General features: G+C 52.5%; 2 protein-coding genes across 3 annotated transcripts; both read left to right on the top strand.

Annotated features, from left to right (window-relative positions):
* The first annotated feature begins 623 nt into the window (after positions 1-623).
* Positions 624-10,663, top strand: MRI1 (methylthioribose-1-phosphate isomerase 1). 2 transcript variants are annotated; one of them, XM_030935809.1, is made up of 6 exons: positions 624-864; positions 1,014-1,252; positions 4,740-4,828; positions 4,942-5,118; positions 5,219-5,443; positions 8,476-10,663. In XM_030935809.1, exons 1-6 carry the CDS (start codon positions 625-627, stop codon positions 8,634-8,636), a joined length of 1,131 nt encoding a protein of 376 aa, XP_030791669.1. In that variant the 5' UTR covers position 624; the 3' UTR covers positions 8,637-10,663. The 2 variants fall into 2 exon arrangements, with proteins under 2 accessions (XP_030791669.1, XP_010359906.2); XM_010361604.2 differs by lacking the exon at positions 4,740-4,828 and adding an exon at positions 2,043-2,218 and having other exon boundaries at positions 631-864.
* C8H19orf53 (chromosome 8 C19orf53 homolog) lies at positions 10,552-15,240 on the top strand. The gene is made up of 3 exons (XM_010361605.2): positions 10,552-10,950; positions 11,028-11,083; positions 14,829-15,240. The coding sequence occupies exons 1-3, from the start codon at positions 10,854-10,856 to the stop codon at positions 14,973-14,975; spliced, it is 300 nt and encodes a 99-aa protein (XP_010359907.1). The 5' UTR covers positions 10,552-10,853; the 3' UTR covers positions 14,976-15,240.
* The last annotated feature ends 11,310 nt before the right edge of the window (positions 15,241-26,550 follow it).

The following is a 26,550-nucleotide window of genomic DNA, read 5'->3' as shown; positions in this document are numbered from 1 at the left end:
TCTGTCACCCAGGCTGGAGTGCAGTGGCACAATCTCAGCTCACTGCAACCTCTGCCTCCTGGGTTCAAGTGATTCTTCGGCCTCAGCCTCCCAAGTAGCTGGGACTATGGGTGCCCGCCACCACGCCTGGCTAATTTTTTGTATTTTTAGTAGAGATGGCGTTTCACCATGATGGCCAGGCTGGTTTCGAACTCCTGACCTCAAGTGATCCGCCCCACTCGGCCTCCCAAAGTGCTGGGATTCCAGGCGTGAGCCTCAGCGCCCATCCTGCATGTTACTTTTGAATGAAACCGAGCAGAAAATGGCCCAGAAACAGCCGTGCATCCATCAAGGGGCACACGACTCCCCACTGCCTCCCCCTCAACCTTGAAGAAGGAAGATCATTTAACAAATTCTTTCGTTTGAACACTTGATGTTACCTTGCCACTGGGGATACACCCTTAACTCTAGACTGCAGGATGCTAAACACAAGGCCTGGTATGCAGTAGGCGTTCCATAAATGCTGCCACTTTTGTGGTTCCGAGGAGGCGGCTCACTCCGTCCGGGTTTGGCGGGAGACTTGCAGTGGGTTCGGCCACGTGGACGGCGAGTCCTGGGAACCTGTGGGGGTCGGGTTGGATGCGCATGCGCATGTCCCTTTTTCAGGGGGAGGCTCCGCCCACGGCCCCGCTCCCTCAAGTGCGCGCAGAACTCCCACTCCCCGTGGGTTGTGCTGGGCTTGGTTGCTGCACCATGACCCTGGAGGCGATCTGCTACTCGCGGGGCTCCCTGCAGATCCTAGACCAGCTGCTGCTGCCCCAGCAGAGCCGCTACGAGGCGGTGGGCTCGGTGCGCCAGGCCTGGGAAGCCATCCGCGCCATGAAGGTGCGGCGGGGCGGCGGGGCGGCGGGGCGGCGGGGCGGCGGGGCGGCGGGGCGGCGGGGCGGCGGGGCGGCGGGGCGGCGGGGCGGCGGGGCTGGCGGTGGGAATGCGCCCGCGCCTGCAGCCTCCGACCTCCGAATCCCTCCCCGCAGGTGCGGGGCGCCCCGGCCATAGCCCTGGTGGGCTGTCTCAGTCTCGCCGTGGAGCTGCAGGCGGGCGCCGGGGGTCCAGGACTCGCCGCACTCGTGGCCTTCGTGCGCGACAAGCTGAACTTCCTCGTCACCGCCCGGCCCACCGCTGTCAACATGGCCCGCGCCGCCCGCGACCTGGCTGACGCTGCAGCCCGGGAGGCCGAGCGGGAGGGCGCTACGGAGGAGGCGGTCCGGGAGAGGTACGGGGATCTGGTACCAGGCACTGTGCTGAGCAGATATCATATTGACTCTTTTTAAGTACAGTGACCCATTATACAGATGGGGAAACTGAGGCACGGCGCCCTTAAGTCCCTTGTCCATTGCCCCAAAGATGGAGCCCGGAGTCTAGCCTGGTCAGCCTGGCCCGGAAACCCAACTCCTTAATCGTGCCTCCCCTGAATACACCCAACCCCTTATCCGCCCTTGGAGGCCCTTTTTGGTGTCACCTTGTTCTCTTGGTTTCTGCTTTTGAGGAACTTTTTTTCCTGTGCTGATCCCCTTCCTGCCATCTTTCTCCCCCCACTTCCCTTCTGCTCCAGCCCCTCCCTGCAATGTCACTTTACCCCACCAACCTCAATCCTGCCTTACAGCCTTTGCACGTGCCATTGGTGCAGGCCAGGTATCCATAGCGCCCTCCTCCACCATCCTATACGATCCAGCTCGCCCACCTCTCTCTGTTGCGTAATTCCACCGTCCTTTCCTTCATTTTATTATTCATCAACTGGTTCCCTCACCCCAGTGTCAACTCCATAGGGGCAGGGATTTTTTTTTGTCGTGTTTACTGCTGAGTCACACTGGAACTGCTCCGTAAACATGTGTTTGGATGAATGGAGTGACACTTCGGTGGCCGTGGCGGAAGGGTCCAGGCCCCACAGCAATGAGAGACTTTGAGCAGGAGGGCTCCAGGACAGCAGCGCTGGGCAGAGAGAAGGGGTTGGCCTGGGCCCTGGGGCCTGGTGGCTGGTGCTGAAAATTTCTTGTCGGCCCCAGAGTGATCCGCTGCGCCGAGGACATGCTGGAGAAAGACCTCAGAGACAACCGAAGCATTGGGGACCTGGGAGCCCGCCACCTTCTGGAGCGGGTGGCCCCCAGCGGTGGCAAGGTGACTGTGCTGACCCACTGTAACACCGGTGCTCTGGCCACCGCTGGCTATGGTACAGCCCTAGGTGAGAGGGCCTCCTAAGGGGGTAGGGGAGGGCCTTCTAGGACTTTTTTTGGATACAAGAGGAAGAATCCCAAACCCCAACCACTTTCTCCACAAAAAAATGTGAAGGTATTAGTTCTAGTACAGAAACACTTATATGGTTGGCTTCAGGTATGGCTAGGTCAAGGGGCTCAACCCGTAGCATCAGGACCTATCTATCTCTGTTCTTCAGCTCTGCCCTCTTTCATCTTCAGGTTCCATGGGCTGGCAGGGGGCTGTTAGGGTTCAAATCAGGAGGAAAAGAGCCTCCTGTACTAGAAAAGTCTCCTTGTATCTCAGGGGGTCCACTAGGGCCAACTGCCCATCCCAGAGCAGTCATTCGATGGGCGCTGCCTGAGCCATATGCCTAGAGCCGGGGCAGGATGTGGACTCCAAGAGGAACTGGGGAGAAGGGAGTAAGCAGAGAAAGATCAGGTAGCTGTGACCAGGAGACAGGGGGAGTGGGCTGTAGGGGGCCAAGGCAGCAGATTCCACTTGACCCTAAATCTCCCAGGAAATTTCCCTACCTGCCTGAGTCCCACCTTCATCCCTGGGAACTGAGGGCTTGATGGCAAGACCTCTGCCTTTGATTCATTCACTCACACAGCATTTAGTAAGCACCTGCTGTGCTCAGACACTTCCATTTGCTGGGGACGCAGCAGTGAACAAAACAGACAAAACCTCTGCTTTCAGGGATCCCAGGCAAGCAGCAGGAACAGTCAACAGGCAAGATAAATACAGTCGTCCTTCAATATCCGTGGGGGACTGGTTCCAGGACCTCCCACAGATACCAAAATCCATGGATGCTCGAGTCCATAATATAAAATGCCATCATATTTGCATAACCTATGCACATCCATATATATATATATATATTTTTTTTTTTTTTTTTTTTTTTTTTTGAGACAGAGTCTCGCTCTGCCCCCAGGCTGGAGTGCAGTGGCGCGATCTCGGCTCACTGCAAGCTCCGCCTCCCGGGTTCACGCCATTCTCCTGCCTCAGCCTCCCGAGTAGCTGGGACTACAGGCGCCGGCCACCTCGCCCGGCTAGTTTTTTTGTATTTTTAGTAGAGACGGGGTTTCACCGTGTTAGCCAGGATGGTTTCGATCTCCTGACCTCGTGATCCGCCCGTCTCGGCCTCCCAAAGTGCTGGGATTACAGGCTTGAGCCACCGCGCCCGGCCCATCCATATATATATTTTTTGTTTGTTTGTTTTTGTTTTTGTTTTTTTAGATAGTCTTGCTCTGTCACCCAGGCTGGTGCAGTGGCATGATCTCAGCTCACTACAACCTCCACCTCCCAGGTTCAAGAGATTCTCATGCCTCAGCCTCCTGAGTGTCTGGGATTACAGGCGTGAGCCACTACACCCAGCTAATTTTTATATTTTTAGTAGGGACAGGGTTTCACCATGTTGGCCAGGCTGGTCTTGAACTTCTGACTTTAGGTAATCTGCCAGCCTCGGCCTCCCAAAGTGCTGGGATTACAGGCATGAGTCACCACGCCCAGCCCACCCCTATATTTTAAAACATCTCTAGATTGCATATCATAGCTAGTACCATGTAAATACTATGTATATTGTTGTTATTGGCTAGGTGTAGTGGTGGTGCAGGCCTGTAATCAGGAGGCTGGGGTGGGAGGATTGCTTGAACTCAGAAGTTCTAGACCAGCCTTGGCAACATAGCAAGACGCCGTCTCTATTTTTAAGCCTGTAATGCCAACACTTTGGGAGGCCAAGGCAGGCAGATCACTTGAGCTCAGGGGTTCAAAACTAGCCTGGGCATCATGGCAAAACCCCATCTCTACAAAAAATACTAAAATTAGCTGGGTGTAGTGGTATGCACCTGTGGTCCCAGCTATTCAGGAGGGGGCTGAGATGGGAGGATTGCTTTTTATTTATTTATTTATTTTGGAGACAGAGTCTTGCTCTGTCACCCAGGCTGGAGTGCCGTGGCACGACCTCGGCTTACTGTAACCTCTGCTTCCTGGGTTCCAGCGATTCTTTTCAAATATTTTCAATCCACGTGGTTGAGTCCATGGATGGAGAACCCACAGAAAAGGGGGACTGCCTGTACACCTGAGGTGTTAGAAGGTGATAAATGCTGGGGCCGGGTGTGGTGGCTCACGCCTGTAATCCCAGCACTTTGGGAGGCCGAGGCGGGTGGATCACAAGGTCAGGAGATCAAGACCATCCTGGCTAACATGGTGAAACCCTGTCTCTACTAAAAATGCAAAAAATTAGCTCGGCGTGGTGGCGGGCGCCTGTAGTCCCAGCTACTCGGGAGGCTGAGGCAGGAGAATGGCGTGAACCCGGGAGGCAGAGCTTGCAGTGAGCCGAGATTGTGCCACTGCACTCCAGCCCGGGTGACAAAGCGAGACTCCATCTCAAAAAAAAAAAAAAGGTGATAAATGCTAAAGACAGACAGCAGGACACTGGAAGTGTGGGGATTGCTATGCAAAACTGAGAGATCAGAGAAGGCTTCACCGAGAAGGTGTCCTTTAAACAGACGTGAAACAGAAGTATGCGAGCATTGGGAAGAGCGTACCAGGCAGAGAGAACTGCCACTGCGAAGGCCCCTGGGTAGGACTGTGCTCGGTAAGCCTTGGACAATCCACGCCCAGTCTAGGAGCCTGCACCCCTAACCAATGGACCACCTTGTCTGTTTGCCCCTCCCCGGGGCCTTCTCCTGGTGTGCGGGGCCCCCACAGGTGTGATCCGCTCACTGCACAGCCTGGGCCGCCTGGAGCACGCCTTCTGCACGGAGACCCGGCCCTATAACCAGGGAGCCCGGCTGACGGCCTTTGAGCTGGTCTATGAGCAGATCCCCGCCACCCTTATCGCCGACAGCATGGTGGCTGCTGCCATGGCCCATAGGGGCGTGTCAGGTAAGCAGACAGAAAGTCCTGGGGGGTAAGCCCTGGGGGTGGGGCTCTGGGGCATGGGGCCAGGTAATGACCCCCAACTTCTCATGCACCCCCTCCCCAGCCGTGGTCGTGGGAGCTGACCGCGTGGTTGCCAATGGTGACACAGCCAACAAGGTGGGCACCTACCAGCTGGCCATTGTCGCCAAGCACCACGGCATTCCCTTCTACGTGGCTGCCCCCAGCTCCTCATGTGACCTCCGTCTGGAGACCGGCAAGGAGATCATTATTGAAGAGCGACCAGCCCAGGAGCTGACTGATGTTAATGGGGTCCGGATTGCGGCACCCGGTAAGCCACCCCCTCAGGCGACACCCCAGCTTCTGGGCACTTCATGGAGGCAGGTGATATGCAGGGCCTTGTCATCCTTCTGGAACATACACAGCTCCTACAAGCCACTTTTTCTTCTTCTTTTCTTTTTGAGATGGAGTCTTGCTCTGTCCCTCAGGCTAGAGTGCAGTGGTGTGATCTCAGCTCACTGCAACCTCCACCTCCCGGGTTCAAGCAATTCTCCTGCCTCAGCCTCCTGAGTAGCTGGGACTATAGGTGGGCGCCACCACACCTCGTTAATTTTCATATTTTTAGTAGAGATGGGGTTTCAACATGTTGACCAGGCTAGTTATAAACTACTGACCTCAAGCAATCAGTCTGCTTTTGCCTCCCAAAGTGCTAGGACTACAGGTGTGAGCCACCATGCCTGGCCCAAGCCACTTCTTCTAACAGGTGCATCCTGGAGGTCAGATCCAACATCAGAATTTACAACTAACCGGTTATATGAATGGTCTTGAACAACTGTCTTGCTATTCTCCACTCAGGTTTTCTTAAGAGGAAATAAGAATATCTGCCTGGCCACGTGTTGGTAAAGAAAAACCAAGATGGCCAGGCGAGGTGGCTCACACCTGTAATCCCAGCACTTTGGGAGGCCGAGGCAGGGAGATCGCAAGGTCAGGAGTTCGAGACCAGCCTGGTCAACATAGTGAAACCCTGTCTCTACTAAAAACACAAAAATTAGCTGGGCATGGTGGCATCCGCCTGTGATCCCAGCTACTCAGGAGGCTGACACAGGAGACTCACTTGAACCTGAGAGGCGGAGGTTGTGGTGAGCTGAGATTGCGCCACTGCACTCCAGCCTGGGCAACAGAGTGAGACTCTGTCTCAAAAAAAAAACAAAGAAAAGAAAAAACAAGATATTTCTAGACTTATTTTTATTTTTATTTGTTTATTTTCATAGAGATAGGGTCTTGCTGTGTTCCCCAGGCTGGTCTCGAACTCCTGACCTCAAGCGATCCTCCTGCCTCAGCCTCCCAAAGCACTGAGATTACAGGTGTGAGCTACCATGCCTTGCTGCAAGACTTTTCTTAGCTGCCTATACTTCCTGGCTGTGCAACCATTAGCAAGTTCCCTAAATTCTCTAATTCCCTGAGATCCTCACTGATCCTATCTGTAAAATGGGCTTTGGCTAGAACCTGCTGCATAAACCCAACGGCCATCAGTGAATTAACCCACAGGACATTTAGATCAATGACTGGCCCTTTAAATATTAGTCCATGCACCCGGATGCGGTGTCTTACGCCTATAATCCCAACACTTTGGGAGGCAGAGGCCTGCGGATCACTTGAGGTCAGCGTTCCAGACCAGCCTAGCCAACAGAGCGACACCATGTCTCCGCTAAAAACATACAAAAATTGCCGAATGTGGTGGCTCATGCCTGTAATCCCAGAACTTTGGGAGGCCGAGGCGGGCAGATCACAAGGTCAGGAGACCGAGACCATCCTGGCAAACACGGTGAAACCCCGTCTCTACTAAAAATACAAAAAACTAGCTGGGCGTTGTGGCGGGCGCCTGTAGTCCCAGCTACTCAGGAGGCAGGAGAATGCATGACCCTGGGAGGCAGAGCTTGCAGTGAGTCGAGATTGCACCACTGCACTCCAGCCTGGGCGACAGAGGAAGACTCTGTCTCACAAAAAAAAAAAAGGCCGGGCACAGTGGCTCACGCCTGTAATCCCAACACTTTGGGAGGCTGAGGTGGGGGGATCACCTGAGGTCCAGGGTTCGAGACCAGCCTGGCCAATGTGGTGAAACCCCGTCTCTACTAAAAATACAAAAAAAATTAGCCGGACGAGATGGCAAGAACCTGTAATCCCAACTACCTGGAAGGCTGAGGCAGAATATCTTGAACCTGGGAGACACAGTTGAGATCATGTCACTGCACTCCAGTCTAGGTGACAACAGCAAAACTCCATCTCAAAAAAACAAAGGCCAGACACGGTGGCTCAAGCCTGTAATCCCAGCACTTTGGGAGGCCGAGACGGGCGGATCACGAGGTCGGGAGATCGAGACCATCCTGGCTAACACGGTGAAACCCTGTCTCTACTAAAAAAAAAAAAAAATACAAAAAACTAGACGGGCGAGGTGGCGGGCGCCTGTAGTCCCAGCTACTCGAGAGGCTGAGGCAGGAGAATGGCATAAACCTGGGAGGCGGAGCTTGCAGTGAGCTGAGATCCGGCCGCTGCACTCCAGCCTGGGCGACAGAGCGAGACTCCATCTCAAAAAAAAAAACAAAAAACAAAAAAACAGCCAGGCATGGTGGTGCACCATGGCTCAGCTGTCTGTGGTCCCAGCTGCTCAGGAGGCTGCAGCAGGAGAATCGCTTGAACCCAGGAGGCAGAGGTTACACTAAGGCGAGATCACACCACTGTACTCCAGCCTGGGTGACAGAATGAGACTCTGTCTCAAAAAATAATAATAATAATTAAAAATAAAACTAAAAAAATAGTGGGATAGGCCAGGCACGGTGGCTCACGCCTATAATCCCAGCACTTTGAGAGGCCGAGGCAGGCAGATCACCTGAGGTCGAGAATTTGAAACCAGCCTGACCAACATGGAAAAACCTCATCTCTACTAAAAATAGTGTCCGGGCATGGTGGTGCATGCGTGTAATCCCAGCTACTCGAGAGACTGAGGCAGGAGAATTGCTTGCACCCAGAAGGTGGAGGTTGCGGTGAGCCGAGATTGCACCACTGCACTCCAGCCTGGGCAACAAAAGCGAAACTACATCTCACAAAAAATAAAAAAATAAGTGGGATAGATGTGTATAGGACTGTGAATTCTTCTTAGGCAGTGACAGTCTAGGAGCAGTGGTGAGTCTAAACTTACTATTGGGTACAATGTCCATGCCTGCATGTACTTTTGGGGTGAGAATCCTTAGGTTTTCAAGGACTCCCCAATACCAAGAACCACTGTGATAGAAACAGGTGACCACAACCTGAGAACTCTCACAGAAGCAAATTCCTGCCTCCTTGGCTCCCCTCTCTCCCCTGCAGGGATTGGAGTTTGGAATCCTGCCTTCGATGTCACCCCCCATGACCTCATCACTGGCGGCATCATCACAGAACTGGGGGTCTTTGCCCCTGAGGAGCTCCGGGCAGCCCTAACCACCACCATCTCTTCCAGGAATGGAACCCTAGATGGACCCCAGATGTAATCAACACAGCTCTCCCTAGCCTGCCTCTCTAGGTTTTTTAATACATTTCTTGAACAGCTACCCAAAAGCTGACCTTCTTGCCCCTGACCACACTTGTTCCTAGTTCAGGAAGCTCAGACAGGGCCTTCCATCTAGAGCCCTGCATCTAAAGCCAGGCTGCCCAGATTCAAATCCTGACTCTGCCACCTTTTCCACTGTATGATCCTGGGCAAGTCACTTCGCTTCTCTGTGCCTTGGTTTCCTCATTTATAAAATGTGGATAACAGGCTGGGCGTGGTGGCTCACGCCTGTAATCCCAGCACTTTGGGAGGCCGAAGCAGGCGGATCACGAGGTCAGGACATTAAGACCATCCTGGCTAACATGGTGAAACCCCGTCTTTACTAAAAATACAAAATATTAGCCGGGCGTGGTGACGGGTACCTGTAGTCCCAGCTACTCGGGAGGCTGAGGCAGGAGAATGGCATGAACCCGGGAGGTGGAGTTTGCAGTGAGCCGAGATCGCGCCACTGCACACCAGCCTGGGCCACAGAGCGAGACTCCATCTCAAAAAAAAAAAGAATTAATTAAAAAATAAAAAACAAATGTGGGTAACACTAGTACCTCCCTCTTAAGGTCAGAGCTGGAGCTAGGGTAACACCTCCAGGGCAGAATTTTAAGAAGACACCAAAAATGCTCAGCAACCAAGATAAAAAATATTTCAAAGCAATATTTTGTTTTTGGTTTTTTTTTTTTTTTTTTTTTGAGACAGAGTATCACTCTGTCACCCAGGCTGGAGTGTAGTGGTGTGATCTCAGCTCATTGCAACCTGTGCCTCCCCAGTTCAAGCAATTCTCCTGCCTCAGCCTCCTGAGTAGCTGGGATTACAGGCATGCGCCACCATGCCCAGCTAATTTTTCTATTTTTAGTAGAGACATGATTTCACCATGTTGGCCAGGCTGGTCTCGAACTCCTGACCTCAAATGATCCCCCCCACCTCAGCCTCCCAAAGTGCTGGGACTACAGGCATGAGCCACTGCACCTGGCCTTATAGCAGTATTTTTTAAAAATCAAAATTAATGCAAAAATTCATGATGAGGCCAGGCTTGGTGGCTCATGCCTGTAATTCCAGCACTTTGGGAGGCCAAGGTGGGAGGATTGCTTAAGCCCAGGTGTTTGAGACCAGTTTGAGTAACATAGTGAGACCTTGTCTCTACAAACAAAATTTTTTAAAAAATGAGCTGGGCATGGTGGCTCACACCTCTAGCCCCAGCTACTCAGGCAGAGGTGGGAGGATGGCTTGAGCCCAGGAGTTCAAGGATGCAGTGTGCTTTGATTGCACTACTGCACTTCACTCTAGGCAACAGAGTGAGACCCCATCTCTTGGAAAAAAAAGAAAAATCCATGATGAACAAAACAAAAAAAATATTTTTTTGAGACAGGGTCTCGCTCTGTTGCCCAGGCTGGAGTATAGTGGCGCCATCTCGGCTGACTGCAGCCTCCACCTCCTGGGTTCAAGCGATTCTTCTGCCTCAGCCTGCCGAGTAGCTGGGATTACAGAGTCCGGCACTATGCCTGGCTAATTTTTGTATTTTTATTAGAGACAGGGGTTCACCATGCTAGTCATGGCTGGTCTCGAACTCCTGACCTCGGGTGATCCGCACACCGCGGCCTCCCAAAGTGCGGGATTACAAGCGTGAGCCACTGAGCCCGGCCTAAATGAAATTTTGAAGAGGCTGGAACCCTGCACTTGTGCCTTGAGCTTACTGACCTCAATACCCTGGTTCCACTCTAATTTTATTTACATAATTATGCTGCCGGTCTGCAGGATGTAGTTTGACAATTTCATTATTTTGGATATTAAAATATTTTTTAAGTCTTGAAAATATTGTTTATGATTACCAAAGTTTTTGGACCTTCTTAAATTCCGCACCAGAGGTGAGTGCCGCACCCTAAACCTAGTCTGAGTTTTTATGTGTAAAGATCATAAAACGTTGTAAGTTTTCTAAAACACATAAGCACTCAATAAACGTTAGCTTTATCATTGTCACCTTTTTGTTGGTAATGTTTGAAAACTCCGGCTGTGATCCACTACTCTCATGGGATACTGTCTCTTTAACTCTGTGCCACATTGTATCCGGTGAGGTCTTGCGTTTTTCCGCCCCGCTGTATCCCATGGTTCCCCGTGCCTTCCGGCTACTACTGCTTACAGCCACGCCTCTTCCGCTGCGTGCCGGATCATGGCGCAGGGGCAACGCAAGTTCCAGGCGCGAAAGCCCGCAAAGAGCAAGACGGCAGCGGCGGCCTCTGAAAAGAATCGGGGCCCGAGAAAAGGCGGTAAGGAGCGGCCCGGGGACTTGGGGGAGAGGTGGACCCGCGGCTTCCAGGCCTCACGTGAGCGCATCTTTCCCCAGGTCGTGTTATCGCTCCCAAGAAGGCGCGCGTCGTGCAGCAGCAAAAGCTCAAGAAGGTGTGTCGGGGCGAGAGATGGATCCCGGAGGGCGGCGAGCAGCGAGGGGTGGAGCCCGGAGGACGGCGAGGGGCGAAGGGTGGAGCCCGGAGGACGGCGAGGGGCGAAGGGTGGAGCCCGGAGGACGGCGAGGGGCGAGGGGTGGACCCCGGGGGTCGGTGAGGAAAGAGGATGAATCCCGGGAACGAGCTAGGAGCGAGGGATAGAGCCAGGGACCGCGTTAGGAGCGAAGGATGGAGCCCGGGGCGCAGAGGGGCAAGAGATGGAAGCTGGCGAGGGATAGGGGCTGGGGGACGTGCTAGGGACGAGGGATGAAACCTGGAGGCCGGCGAGGGAAGGAGCACAGGGATCGGCAAAGGGCAAGGGATGAGACCTGGAGGACTCCCAGCTCTGTGAGCCTCCCTTTTCTTCCTTGTGCAAGGGGTGCAGGAACACCACTTACCGCTTCAACAGAGCCTCGTAGAAGCAAGACCTGCGGCGCAAAAAGTGTTCCAATAACGTCAGCGTCTTGCTGTTACTGTTTTCCTTTTTTTTTTTTTTTTTTTTTTATGAGACGGAGTCTCGCTCTGCCGCCCGGGCTAGAGTGCAGTGGCCGGATCTCAGCTCACTTCAGCTCCGCCTCCCGGGTTTACGCCATTCTCCTGCCTCAGCCTCCTGAGTAGCTGGGACTACAGGTGCCCGCCACCACGCCCGGCTAGTTTTTTGTATTTTTTAGTAGAGACGGGGTTTCACCGTGTTAGCCAGGATAGTCTCGATCTCCTGACCTCGTGATCCACCCGTCTCGGCCTCCCAAAGTGCTGGGATTACAGGCGTGAGCCACCGCGCCCGGCCTGTTACTGTTTTCTTTAATGGAACTCAGGAAGGGAGCGAGGTGGCATGGGAAGGGAATTGAAAGCCCAGCTTTGTAAACCTCTAACAACAGCAGAGGGCTCAAAGAAGTGTGAGGTGCGTTGGTTGTAATTTTTTTTGAGTCAGGATCTCATTGTTGCACAGGCTGGAGTGCAGTGGCCCCATTTATAGCTCACTGCAGCCTCAACCTCTTGGACTCAAGCAATCTTTCCGTCTCAGCCTCCCTAGTAGGTAGGATTGCAGGTGTGCGCCAATACGCGGCTAATTTTGTTTTGTATTTTTGGTGGAGACAGGTTTCACTATGCTGCTCAGGCTGGTCTTGAACTCCTGGCCTCAAGCCATCCTCCTGCGTCTCCCTCCCAAAGTGCTGGGATTACAGGCGTGAGCCGCCCTGTGGTTGTTTTTAAGTGCAACATTTATGTGTAGATGGGTAAGGCTGAACTTGTAAAGAAGTTGGAAAGAGATTTAAAATTGGTTTTGGTGGGAGTCAAACCTGGGTTTGAATTGTACTCAAACTGGTTTGAAACTGCCCAGTGATCTTGAGCAAATTGTTTCGTCTCCCCAGAGTATCAGTTTCCTCAGAACTGGGTACCCAGCGGCCGGCTTACCTCCATGGGGTGGGGAACCTCATACTCAGCATGTCCAAAACCAAGTTCCTGATCCTCCCTTCCCATTCTGCCCTCCTCCACCTGTGATCACTTCCTTCCAAATGCCATAGGTCATCCTTGAATCCCTCCTTTCTCTCACATCCCGGTCCCGTCCCATCCATTTTGCCCTTAGTTGTTTTGTTTTGTTCTGTTTTGTTGTTTTGTTTGAGATGGAGTCTCGCTGTGTCGCCCAGGCTGGAGTGCAATGGTGTGATCTTGGCTTAGTGCAACCTCTGCCTCCTGGGTTCAAGCGATTCTCCTGTCTCAGCCTCTCGAGTAACTGGGATTACAGGGGTGCACCACCATGCCCGGCTAATTTATTTTTATTTTATTTTATTTATTTATTTATTTATGTATGTATTTATTTTGTATTTTTAGTATAGGTGGGGTTTCACCATGTTGGCCAGGCTGGTCTCGAACTCCTGACCTCTTGATCTGCCCACCTCGGCCTTCCAAAGTGCTGGGATTACAGGCATGAGCCACTGGGCTCGCCCATATTTTGCCCTTAGAATCAATCCAAAATCCACCTGCCTCCCACCTCCTTGGCCCCTACCTGGTCCCACCCACATCATTTTCCACCTGGACCAGTGCAGCTACCTTCTCTGTTGTCTCCTGGATCCCACCTGGTCCTCACAGAAGCCAGAGAGTGCCCATGAGCACCTGAGTCGGCTCCCTCCCTCCTTGGCTCAGAATCCTCCATGGCTTCCACCTCACCCAGGAAAAAGGCCCAGTCCTCACTCAGCCCCAAGGCCCTGCAGAATCGGCCCTCGTCTGCTTCCACTCCCTCTAGCCTTACTGGCCCCTGTCTCCTCCCTCCCGGAGCCCTTCCTGGGCTCCTTGTCCCACCTCAGAACTTTTGCACTGGCAGTTTCTTCGTCTGCCTGGATTCCTCTCCCAATAATCCACACTGCTGCCTTCTTCCAGCTCACTTCAGAGAGGTCTGCCTTGATGGTAACCTGTACCCATTCCTCCTCACTCCTGTTTCCTTTTTGTCAAAGTGCACTTAACCATCCTTTAACGGTGTAACATATCACACCACTGACGCTTATGTTGTCCCAGTACACGCACTGAATTCCGGCTCCATGACCCCTGCGCCCAGGTACCTGGTTAGCTGTCCCAATGCTGGTGATTGTGTTCATTGGAATTTTTTTTTTTTTTTTTTTTTTTTGAGATGGAGTTTCGCTCTTAACGCCCAGGCTGGAGTTGGGTGCTGCGGTCTGGGCTCACTGCAACCTCTGCCTCCCGGGTTCAATCAATTCTCCTGCCTCAGCCTCCCAAGTAGCTGGGATTACAGGTGCCTGCCACTACACCTGGGTAGTTTTTGTGTTTTCAGTAGAGATTGGGTTTTGCCGTGTTGGCCAGCCTGGTCTCAAGCTCCTTACCTCAGGTGATCCGCCCGCCTCGGCCTCCCAAGGTACTGGAATTACAGCCACTGCACCCAGCCAGAACTTTTTTTTTCTTTGAGACAGGGTCTCACGCTGTCCCCCAGGCTGCAGTGTAGTGGAACGATCACAGCTCACTGCAGCCTGGACCTCCTGGGCTCGACCACCCAAATAGCTGAGACAACAGGCACGCACCACCACACTGTGCTAATTTTTTATTTTGGTACAGATGCGGTCTCGCTATGTTGCCCAGGCTGGTCTCGAGTTCCTGGGCTCAAGTGATCTTCCTGCCTCCGCCTTGAAAAGTGCTGGGATTACAAGCTTGAGCCACCACACCCAGCCCATTGGAACTCATAGCCGCAGGGCAGGGGCAGTCTGGGGAAGGCGACTGAGCCACTAGTTTGGGGTTCACACTGCTGGTTTTGTCCCACATCTGTGCCTTACTTGCCAGCTCCCTTGCCCACCCCTCAGATCCTCAGCTTGCTGTCTGCAAAGCAGAGATGACCTGGGGCAGAGGAGGCACCCACCTAAAGGCGGGGACGAGAGGCTGTGGGCACGCTGGATCCTATCTGGTTTAGGGACCTGGGCAACCAGTGCCTCCTGGCTGCAGCAGTCTGTTTCCCCATCCATAAAACGGGCATGAGCAGAGGTTTAGAAGTCAAGGTGCAGAGGTGAGGATTTTTGTGTGTGTGGAGGCCCCAGAGAATGCAGGACTTAAACCCCAGCCACCAGACCCACAGTCAGGGGCAGTTTGAGGGGATAGTTGCTGATCTAACCGCCTGCGAGCTGTAGCTGGGAAGAGGGTGACTGGTCAGGCCCTCTCTCAGCCCCAGGTCACAGTCTGACTGCCCTGTGCTTGTCCCTCAGAACCTAGAAGTCGGGATCCGGAAGAAGATCGAACATGACGTGGTGATGAAAGCCAGCAGCAGCCTGCCCAAGAAGCTGGCACTGCTGAAGACCCCGGCCAAGAAGAATGGGGCGGCTGCCACCACCTCCTCCAAGACACCTTCCTGAGGACGCTGGCCCCAGCGCAGGCCAACACCCCACCCCCTACCTCCGTGTTGGATCTTACAAGTGATCCCACAGGCTGCACTGTCAGGAAGAGGACCCCGTCCCCTAGCACTGGGCTTCACCTAGAACTTGAGTGGGGGCCAAGGGTGCTGAGAACCCAGCAATGACCAGGAAGATACAGTCACCAGCTTCATCTGTCCCCATGCCCCTTCCCAGCTCCTGCCTCCACAGGTTTAACCCAGAACAATAAACCTGGCTTTGTCATCCCTCTTGCAGTCCTGTGTTCAGGTGAGCAGGCCGGGTGAGCCCACAAGTCTCCATGAGTGACGTGGCCCGGCGTGCCCCACCCCACCCCACCGCCTTTAGCAGCCACGTGCCCAGGGGACAACTGGGCTTCTGCACCCCCCACCCTGAGCCTGAGAGCCGGGAAAGTCTTTTCTCCATTTAACCCCGGGTGACTCACTCCCTCCTCCTGGCGAGTCCTCAGCCCTGGGGACACAACCAGAGTCAAGCTGGACATCAGTAGGTCAGATGCCACCTCACAGGACCACGGTGCTGATTGAACTGGAATGCATTTGGAAACCACATGGTGCTACCTGGATAAAGAGTGCCAACTGGCCAGGCGCGGTGGCTCAAGCCTGTAATCCCAGCACTTCGGGAGGCTGAGACGGACAGATCACGAGGTCAGGAGATTGAGACCATCCTGGCTAACACGGTGAAACCCCGTCTCTACTTAAAAAAAATTACAAAAAACTAGCCAGGCAAGGTGGTGGGCGCCTGTAGTCCCAGCTACTCGGGAGGCTGAGGCAGGAGAATGGCGTAAACCCGGGAGGCAGAGCTTGCAGTGAGCTGAGATCCGGTCACTGCACTCTAGCCTGGGCGACAGAGTGAGACTCTGTCTCAAAAAAAAAAAAAAAAAAAAGTGCCAACTGTAAGGGAGAGAGGACAGCCAGCGGTAGCACTACCTGTGAGCCAGGCCACACTGTCGCCCAGGCTGGAGTGCAGTGGAACAATCATAGCTCGCTGCAGCCTCCATCTCCTAGGCTCAAGTCATCCTCCCACCTCAGCCTCCCGAGTAGTTGGAACTACAGGCATGCACTACCATGCCCAGCTGATTTATTGTTTTTTGTAGTGGTGGGGTCTTGCTAAGTTGCCCAGGCTGGTCTCAATCTTGTGGCCTCCAGTGATCCTTCTGCCTCGGCCTCCCAGAGTGCTGAGATTACAGGTGTGATCTACCACGCCCCACCAGTTCTAATGCTTTATACATGTCATCTAGCAGGATGCCCTGTGTAGGTCCTGCATAACATTCTAGAGTAGAATTAAACCTGTAGTTGGCAGAGTCCCGATCCATGCTCTCAGCTGGCCCTCTGCTACCTGTCACTGTCACAAGACCAGAATTCACTTCTGCCCATCCTGGGGTTTCTCCACCTCCAAATTGTTTGAGTCTGTTGTGCCACACAGTGCCTATGGAATATTCTGGGATCTCTGGTCTGATGACCTTTTCTCCCTCTGCTGGATCCAGGTCAAGGTCATAGCACAGGGAAAAGATGGGCTGTAGTCAGGGTGATACTGAACTACAGCCCATCTTTTCTTTGGGGAGTGGTACCTGTGCATACAGTCAGCTTCTAGCCTGAGACGGGGTAGGGTGACTGGTTCCCTACAATCTTACCCTCTCCTGGCCACCTCACCTACCAAGGACACAGAGGTGCTGGGTCACCAGCAGCTGCCCCCAAACCCCATCCCAAGTGTGTTTTCTGGGTTCCACACAGTGACAGTCAAGACTAACAATGGTTTTTTTTGCTTATTTTTGTTTTGTTTTTTTTAAGAGAGAGTCTTGCTCTATGTAATCCAGGCTGGAGTGCAGTGGCATGATCTTGGCTCACTGCTACCCCCACCTCCCAGACAAGCGATCCTCACACCTCAGCCTCCTGAGTAGCTGGGATTATAGGCATGCGCCACCACGCCCAGCTAATTTTTGTATTTTTAGTAGACATGGGGTTTCACCATGTTGGCCAGGCTGGTCTCAACTCCTGACCTCAAGTAACCCACCCACCACAGCCTCCCAAAGTGCTGGGATTACAGGCTATGTTTTTTTTTTCTTTTTAAGGGGGAAAAACAGTTAAGTGGTTCTTCAGTAAATTCATTCTGGAGTTACCATATGACCCAGCAATTCCGCTCCTAGGTGTATTCCCAGAAGAATGGAAGACAGGTGTGTTCACTTGTAGATTTGCATATCCATGTAAATAGCAGCACTGCTTACGATAGCTAAAAGATGGACACAGACCAGACCAGGTGCAATGGCTCACGCCTGTAATCCCAGCACTTTGGGAGCCTGAGGCAGGCAGATCATGAGGTCAGGAGTTCAAGACCTGCCTGACCAACAGGGTAAAACCCCGTCTCTATTAAAAATACAAAAACTAAGCTGGGTGGCCGGGCGCGGTGGCTCAAGCCTGTAATCCCAGCACTTTGGGAGGCCGAGATGGGCGGATCACGAGGTCAGGAGATTGAGACCATCCTGGCTAACATGGTGAAACCCCATCTCTACTAAAAAATACAAAAAACTAGCCGGGCGAGGTAGCAGGCGCCTGTAGTCCCAGCTACTTGGGAGGCTGAGGCAGGAGAATGGCGTAAACCCGGGAGGTGGAGCTTGCAGTGAGCTGAGATCTGGCCACTGCACTCCAGCCCGGGCGACAGAGCGAGACTCCGTCTCAAAAAAAAAAAAAAAAAACTAAACTGGGCACGGTGGTTCACGCCTGTAATCCCAGCACTTTGGGAGGCCTAGGTGGGCGGATCACCTGAGGTCAGGAGTTCAAGACGAGCCTGACCCACACAGAGAAACCCCATCTCTACTAAAAATACAAAATTAGCTGGACTTGGTGGTGCATGCCTGTAATCCCAGCTACTTAGAAAGGCTGAGGCAGGAGAATTGCTTGAACCTGGGAGGTTGTGGTGAGCCAAGATTGCACCATTGCACTCCAGCCTGGGCAACAAGAGCAAAACTCCGTCTCAAAAAAGAAATACAAAAATTAGCCAGGCGTTGTGGTACACACCTGTAATACCAGCTACTCAGGAGGCTGAGGCAGGAGAATCGCTTGAACCCAGGAGGCCGAGGTTGCAGTGAGCAGAGAACGTGCCATTGCACTCTAGCCTGAGTGATAGAGTGAGACTCTATCTCCAAAAAAAAAAAAGTGGACACAGCCCACATGTCCATCTCCGGATGAAGGGATCAACTGAAGTCTATCTTCAATAGAAGAGTCACCCTTAGGGAGGAAGGCCAAGTGCAGTGACTCACACCTGTCATCCTAACTACGTAGGAGGCTGAGGCAGGAGGATCACTTGAGCCTGGGAGTTGAAGGCTACAGTGAGCTATGATCTCGCCACTCTACTCCAGCCTGAGCGACAAAGCCAGATCCTAAGTCTTAAAAAGGGATGAAGCACTGATACAGAAAACTACAAGAATGAGCCTGAAAATAAACTTAAGTGAACAAAGCCAGACCAAAAAAAGGCTATATCTTGAATCATCCCACTTACGTGAAATGTCCCAAACAGGCAAATCCACGGGAGGAGAAAGCAGATGAGTGATTGCCAGGGGCTGAGGGAGCGGGAATGGGGTTTCTTTTCAGGGAATATGAAAATGTCCTGGAGTCAGAAGTGATTATACAACATTGTGATTATACTGAACTGTACACTTTAAAATGGTGCATTAGGCCGGGCGTGGCGGCTCACGCCTGTAATCCCAGCACTTTGCAGGGCCAAGGCCAGTGGATCACTTGAGTCCAGGAGTTTGAGACCAGCATGGTCAATATGGCAAAACCCCAGCTCTACTAAAAATACAAAAATTAGCTGGGCATGGTGGTGGGTGCCTGTAATCCCAGCCACTTGGGAGGCTGAGGCAGGAGAATCACTTGAACCTGGGAGGCGAAGGTTGCAGTGAGCCAAGATGATGCCACTGCATGCCAGCCTGGACAACAGAGTGAGACATGGTCTCAAAAAATAATTAAAATGGTGAATTTTACCACCACCACCCCGCCCCGCCCAGACATGCAGAGAGAAATTTCATAAAAAAGTCCTAACTTAGCATCTTGAAAAAGCAGGAATTGCGGCAGTGGAAGCAGCATCAGATGGAAAGACTGAGTAGTTTGGCATTTCCCAAGCTGCCAGGAAGGCCCCGCCCTCATTGTTTCTGGCGGGGCAGGGAGGGGCTGGAGGATGGATGAGGCCCAGATCCCAGACTGAGGGTATAAGGGTAGCTCTTTTCTTTCTGGGCTTCCCTTTCACAGCCAATCCCCAGCCTCTGTTTAGGGCCAGGAATTGGCTGTGCCAGCTCCCGGGGCACACATTCTTGAGCCCCACCCAGGGAACCTGGTTTCTCTTGCCGTCTGCCCACCTAAGGCACTAAGTGACTTCTGCCCTTGGTTTTGTTTTATTTTTATTTTTTTTTGAGATGGAGTCTCCCTCTGTCACCCAGGCTGGAGTGCAGTGGTGCAATCTGGGCTCACTACGACCACCGCCTCCAGGTTCAAGCAATTCTGCCTCAGCAATCCCAAGTAGCTGGGACTATAGGCACCCACCACCACACCCAGCTAATTTTTTTTTAGCAGAGATGTGGTTTCACCATATTAGCCAGGCTGGTCTCAAACTCCTGACCTCTGGTGATCCATCCACCTTGGCCTCCCAAAGTGCTGGGATTACGGGTGTGAGCCACTGTGCCTGGCCTGTTTTTTTTGTTGTTGTTTGTTTTGTTTTGTTTTTGAGATGGGGTCTCACTGTGTTGTCCAGGCTGGTCTCAAACACTTCTACCTCAAGCAATCTTCTTGCCTTGGCCTCCCAAAGTGCTGGGATTACAGGCATGAGCCACCAACAAGCACCCAGCTGACTTAAGGCCTTTCAGGTAGGGCCACTTGGCTCATTCAGTTTTTTTTTTTTTTTTTTTTTTTCAGAGCAGGAATAAAAGTTTATTAAAAAGCTTTAAAACAATAAGGAGGGCCGGGCACGGTGGCTCAAGCCTGTAATCCCAGCACTTTGGGAGGCCGAGACGGGTGGATCACGAGGTCAGGAGATCGAGACCATCCTGACTAACACGGTGAAACCCCGTCTCTACTAAAAAATACAAAAAACTAGCCGGGCGAGGTGGCAGGCGCCTGTAGTCCCAGCTACTCGGGAGGCTGAGCCAGGAGAATGGCCTGAACCCGGGAGGCAGAACTTGCAGTGAGCTGAGATCCGGCCACTGCACTCCAGCCTGGGTGACAGAGCGAGACTCTGTCTCCAAAAAAAAAAAAAAAAAAAAACAATAAGGAAAGGCCAGGCGCGGTGGCTCAAGCCTGTAATCCCAGCACTTTGGGAGGCCGAGATGGGCGAATCACGAGGTCAGGAGATCGAGACCATCCTGGCTAACACCGTGAAACCCCACCTCTACTAAAAAATACGAAAAACTAGCCGGGCGAGGTGGCAGGCACCTGTAGTCCCAGCTACTCGGGAGGCTGAGGCAGGAGAATGGCGTAAACCCGGAAGGTAGAGCTTGCAGTGAGCTGAGATCCGGCCACCGCACTCCAGTCTGGGCGACAGAGCGAGACTCTGTCTCAAAAAAGAAAACAATAAGGAAAGAAGGAAAGTATAATTTGGAAGAGGGCCAGATGGGTAAGTCGAGAAACGAAGTTCTCCTCGTTCAGTATTTATTGTGATTACTTTTTTTTTTTCAGAGACAGCATCTTGGTGTGTCGCGCGACTGCAGTGGTGTGATCATAAGTCACCGCAAACTCAAACTCCTAGACTCAAGTGATCCTCCCACCTCAGCCTCCCAAGTAATTGGAACCACAGGCATGCACCACCACGCCCAGCTCATTTTTTTATTTTCCACAGAGACAGGGTTTCCCTATGTTCCCCAGACCGATTTTGGCCTAAAGCCATCCTCCCACTTCAGCTCCCCAAACTGCTGGGATTATGGATATGAGCCACCACACTCAGCTATTATGACTACTTCATGCCAACCTCTGTTCTAGGCAGAACTAAGAACTGACATTCAGGCCGGGCGTGATGGTTCACGCCTGTAATCCTAGCACTTTGGGAGGCTGAGGCAGGTTGGTCACTTGAAGTCAGGACTTCAAGACCAGCCTGGCCAACGTGGTGAAACCCCGTCTCTACTAAAAATACAAAAATTGGCCGGCGTTGTGGCAGGCACCTGTAATCCCAGCTACTCAGGAGGCTGAGGCAGGAGAATCACTTGAACCCAGGAGGCGGAGGTGGCAGTGAGCTGAGATGGTGCCACTGCACTCCACCTAGGTGGCAGAGCGAGACTCTGTCTCAAAAAAACAACAACAAAAAACTGACATTCTAGTGACAACAGATAAAAGGGACACCACCAAGTTTGTATCCCCTTTCTATCCAGGCCACCGTCCTCCTTGCCTTTGCGCCCACAGTTCCTTTCCCCCGGGGACGTCACCTCAGGGAAGCCTTCCTTGTCCCCTGCCCCCAGAAGTGGCCTGTTTGTCTTCTTAGCCAGGGTCACTTTCTGCGACTTTCCTCTGTTTCTACCTTGCTTCTCAAGGGCCCCGGCGCTGTTCAGGGCTGTATCTCAAGCACCTAGAGCAGCTCACAACAGGCACTCGAAGAGCAGGTGTTTATTGAATGAAGGAATGGTTCCTTCTACAACCTTTTGTTTCAGTGAATGAGTTATGATTCTTCAATGGTTCCTTCAGCCTGTTAGCTACAAACAACACACCCTTCCGGAGTACCTGATTCATATCATTGTCTTTGAACTATTTTACAACTCTCTAAGTTGTGAGAACTGCTAGCAATACAAAATAGGTCTTATCTACAGACATGCAAATGTCATATCCTGTCCAGCCTAAAGGTTCAGTTGACAGCCCTTATTCCCCTGTGGAAAACCCAATTTGCCTCCATTCACACCTTTGCGTGAATAGCTTGCTTTGTAAAGTGTCTTTTTCAAGGTCAGGCACCTTAGCTCATAGCTGCAATCCCAGCACCTTGTGTGTGTTTGTGTGTGGATTTTGTTGTTGTTGTTGCTTAAGATAGTCTCCCTCTGTCACCCAGGCTGGAGTGCAATGGCATGATCTCTACTCAGTGCAACCTCCCCCTCCCGGGTTCAGGCGATTTGCCCGCCTCAGCCTCCCAAGTAGCTAGGACTACAGGCGCGCGCCACCACACCCGCCTAATTTTTGTATTTTTAGTAGAGATGGGGCTTCACCATGTTGCCCAGGCTGGTCTCGAACTCCTGACCTCAAGTAATCTGCCTACCTTGGCTTCCCAAAGTGCTGGGATTACAGGTGTGAGCCACTGCACCCGGCCTAATCCCAGCACTTTGGGAGGCTGAGGTGGGTGGATCACGTGAGGCCAGAAGTTCAAGACCAGTCTGGGTAACACAGCAAGACCCTTTCCCTGCAAAACAGTTTTAAAAATTAGCTGGGTGTGGTGGGGCATGCCTGGAGTCCCAGCTACACTGGAGACTGAACTGGGAGGATCACTTGAGCATAGGAGGTTGAGGCTGCAGTGACCTGAGATCGCACCACTGTACTCCAGCTTGGGTAATGCAGCGAGGCCCCATCTCAAAAAAAAAAAAATAAATAAAAAATATATTTTTCAGACTTGAACATAACATCTGCCTGTTCCCCACATCAGTGAAATTTAAAAAAAAAACAAGGCTAGGTGCGGTGGCTCACACCTGTAATCCCAGCACTTTGGGAAGCCAAGGCAGGCAGATCACCTGAGGCCAGGAGTTCGAGACCAACCTGGCCAACACGGTGAAATCCCGTCTCTACTAAAAATAAATAAATTATCTGGGCGTGGTGGCACGCTCCTATAGTCCCTACTCAAGAGGCTGAGGCAGGAGAATTGCTTGAACCCGGGAGACAAAAGTTGCAGTAAGGCCGGGCACGGTGGCTCAAGCCTGTAATCCCAGCACTTTGGGAGGCCGAGACGGGCGGATCACGAGGTCAGGAGATCGAGACCATCCTGGCTAACACGGTGAAACCCCGTCTCTACTAAAAAATACAAAAAACTAGCCGGGCGCGGTGACGGGCGCCTGTAGTCCCAGCAACTCGGGAGGCTGAGGCAGGAGAATGGCTTAAACCCAGGAGGCAGAGCTTGCAGTGAGCTGAGATCCGGCCACTGCACTCCAGCCTGGGCAGCAGAGCGAGACTCCGTCTCAAAAAAAAAAAAAAAAAAAAAAAGTTGCAGTGAGCCAAGATCGCTGCACCGCACTCCAGCACCGCACTCCAGCCTGGGTGACAGAGCAAGCTCTGTCTCAAAAAAAAAAAAAGAGAAGAAGAAACAAAAAAACACAAAAAGAAGAAACAAAGTAAAAAACATTTCTGACCTGGTGAACAGGAAGAAATAAACATTTTAGCACCCATTCATCTTTATATGTTAAGGGAGTGGTGATTTCGCCCTCTTCGAAAAATTAGCTTCCTGGAATCAGAAAGGCAAGAAGCCAGGACGGGGTGGGCTCTGGGTGCCATGTGGCACCGGAGTTGGACACCAGGAGGCGCCTCTAACCGGGGCTAAGCCCACCCGCAGGCTGGTGGCGTCCCGACCAGCCCAGGAATCCTGCAATTTGGCTCCCTTTGTGCCTCTGACGCCAGCCCCTTCGAGAAGGACCCCAGGGGCAAGGAAGGGCTTTCAGGCACTGCGGGTATGGGGTCTGGAATGTCCACTCACCCATTCTCCCTTCACCTCTCCCCTCGGGCCTCCCCAAACAGCCTCATTTTCCCCTTCACTTTCCTGGGTGACCTTTCCCTCCTGCACTCCCCCAAGCCCTCATGAGTGCTGGAGCCAGGAGCCCCAGACTCCGGAATAACCCACACCTTGAGTTTTTGCCATGTTCTGCCACTTTTCAGCTGTGTGAGCTTCAAGTCCCTTCACCTTTCTGAGCCTCAGCCTGGGGCGGTGGCTCACGCCTGTAATCTCAGCACTTTGGGAGGCTGAGGCCGGCGTATCACTTGAGGTCAGGAGTTCAACACCAGCCTGGCCAACATGAAGAAACCTCGTCTCTACCAAAAGTACAAAAATTAGCCGGGCGTGGTGGCGGGCGCCTGTAGTCCCAGCTACTCAGGAAGCTGAGGCAGGAGAACCTGGGAGGCGAAGGTTGTAGTGAGCCAAGATCACATCACTGCACCCCATCCTGGGCGACAGAGTGAGACTCTGTCTCAAAAAAAAAAAAAAAAAAAAAAAAATTAAAACCTTTCTGATCCTCAGTTTATCTATTACATTGGGATCCCCCCACTCCCCCTCAGTGTGAATTCAGGAGCCTAAGGATAAGGGACAGACCAGTTTTTTAATTTTGTTTTTATGTTTTGTTTTGTTTTGTTTTGTTTTTGAGATGGAGTCTCGCTAGTCGCCCAGGCTGGAGTGCAATGGCACGATCTTGGCTCACTGCAAGCTGTGCCTCCCGGGTTCACGCCATTCTCCTGCCTCAGCCTCCCGAGTAGCTGAGACCACAGACGCCCACCACCACACCTGGCTAATTTTTTTGTATTTTTTAGTAGAGATGGGATTTCACCATGTTCGCCAGGATGGTCTCCATCTCCTGACCTTGTGATCTGCCCGCCTTGGCCTCCCAAAGTGGTGGGATTACAGGCGTGAGCCACTGCACCCGGCGGGACAGACCAATGTGACTAGGAGCTGCGCTTGTGTGCTGGGGGCAGGGTGGGTGGGAACCCAAGTCCTGCCATCCCCTGTCCTCTCTGTCCCTCCCTAGCTCCCCTCTCCCAGGGACAGGGGGGTTATTAAATGTGGCTTTTCAAGACAGTTATTGGCCGGGCGTTGTGGCTCATGCCTGTAATCCCAGCACTTTGGCAGGCCGAGGTGGGTGGATCACCTGAGGTCAGGAGTTCAAGACCAGCCTGGCCAATATGGTGACACCCCGTCTCTATACTAAAAATACAAAAATTAGCTGGGCATGGTGGCGGGCACCTGTAGTCCCAGCTACTCAGGAGGCTGAGGCAGGAGAATCACTTGAACCTGGGAGGTGGAGGTTGCAGTGAGCCAAGATCACACCATTGTACTCCAGCCTGGGTGACAAGAGCGAAACACCATCTCAAAAAAAAAAAAAAAAAAAAAAAGAAGGATATGGTTATTCTTGCCTAAGCTTTTCTCTTCTGCCTCCACCTTCCCCCACCTCGACCTGGCACGCCCACTTCTCCCGGCAGGGCCCTGACACTTTGTCCATGAACTTCTGTTTCAAAAAGAAAGAAAAGAAATGCAAGAAGGAAATCTTGCCAGCTGGGCATGCCGGAGGGGCTGCGTCGTCACGACCGGAAGCAAGCGAAGCCTACCCAGCTGGTTTCCTGCCTGAGTCAACGGGGGCTTGGGGTGCTGCAGGGGGCTGGCAGAAGGGAGGGACCCTCAGAAAGCTGGGGTGGAGACATCCACAGAGCTGGGGATCCTTGTCTCCGCCTTCATCCGAGCCCCCAGGGTAGCCCCATCTCCCACAGGTTGAGAGCACACGTGGTTTGGGGTCAGGAGCTGTACATGCCTAGACGGTGAGCTCACGCTGGGCGTGGGCAGGATCAATGTGGCTTCCATTTCCCTAAAGCCCAAGCTTGCTGGCTTTACTGAGAAGGAAGGACGCAAGTGGTTGGAACTACCCCCATCAAACTCCCTTTATTCTCTTTTTTTTTTTTTTTTTTTTTGAGACAGGGTCTTGCTATATTGTCCAGGCTGGTCTTGAACTCCGAGGCATAAGCGGTCCTACCTCCTCTGCCTTTCAGGTAGATGGGACTGGCTGGGGACAGTGCCTCACACCTGTAATCCCAGCACTTTGGGAAGCCAAGGTGGAAGGATCCATCGCTTGAGCCCAGGAGCTCAAGATCAGCCTGGCCAACACAGTGAGACCCCATCTCTTCTAAAAAAAAATTGTTTTAAAAAACTAGCCAGTCACAGTGTTACATGCCTGTATTCTCAGCTACTCACAAGGCTGAGCGCGGGAGAGTCGTGATCACACCATTGCACTTCAAGCCGGACAAAAGAGCGAGACCCTGTCTCAAAACAAAAAACCAAAAAGAAGGCCAGGCGCGGTGGCTCACGCCTGTAAGCCCAGCACTTTGGGAGGCCAAGGTGGGCGAATCACAAGGTCAGGAGATCCAGACCATCCTGGCTAACACGGTGAAACCCCATCTCTACTAAAAATACAAAAAATTAGCTGGATGTCATGGCAGGCTCCTATAGTCCCAGCTACTCGGGAGGCTGAGGCAGGAGAATGGCGTGAACCTGGGAGGCGGAGCTTACAGTGAGCCGAGATCGAGCCACTGCACTCCAGCCTGGGCAACACAGTGAGACTCTGTCTCAAAAAAAAGAAAAAAAGAAAAAAAAAAACCACATAGATGAAACTACAGGCACGCACCACCATGCCCAGTTCTCCCTTCCTAAAAATTGCTAGGAAATGGAGGCAGGCAATAAACCTGGAGATTTCATCCTGAGGACGGCCCCAACCTCCCACATTGTCCCAGGACCACTGGGTGGCCTTGGGCAGCTTTCCAACCCCTCTTGACCTCATTTCCCTCGCTTGTAAAATCAGAGGAGGTGAGCAGAATAGTCTTGCTTTCCAAATTCTGTGCAGACCCTA

This window comes from Rhinopithecus roxellana, chromosome 8, assembly GCF_007565055.1.
Source record: "Rhinopithecus roxellana isolate Shanxi Qingling chromosome 8, ASM756505v1, whole genome shotgun sequence".
Lineage (NCBI taxonomy): Eukaryota > Metazoa > Chordata > Mammalia > Primates > Cercopithecidae > Rhinopithecus > Rhinopithecus roxellana.
This window is presented reverse-complemented; position numbering and strand designations above follow the sequence as displayed.

Bases quoted from the DNA above. Each gene is read 5' to 3' on its own strand.
- MRI1 (XM_010361604.2), top strand. From the start codon at position 631: ATGTCCCTTTTTCAGGGGGAGGCTCCGCCCACGGCCCCGCTCCCTCAA. The intron at 1,253-2,042 runs GTACGGGGATCT...TGTCGGCCCCAG, and splicing joins GAGGAGGCGGTCCGGGAGAG to AGTGATCCGCTGCGCCGAGG. The intron at 5,444-8,475 runs GTAAGCCACCCC...TCTCCCCTGCAG, and splicing joins GGTCCGGATTGCGGCACCCG to GGATTGGAGTTTGGAATCCT.
- C8H19orf53 (XM_010361605.2), top strand. From the start codon at position 10,854: ATGGCGCAGGGGCAACGCAAGTTCCAGGCGCGAAAGCCCGCAAAGAGC. The intron at 10,951-11,027 runs GTAAGGAGCGGC...ATCTTTCCCCAG, and splicing joins TCGGGGCCCGAGAAAAGGCG to GTCGTGTTATCGCTCCCAAG. The intron at 11,084-14,828 runs GTGTGTCGGGGC...CTTGTCCCTCAG, and splicing joins AGCAGCAAAAGCTCAAGAAG to AACCTAGAAGTCGGGATCCG.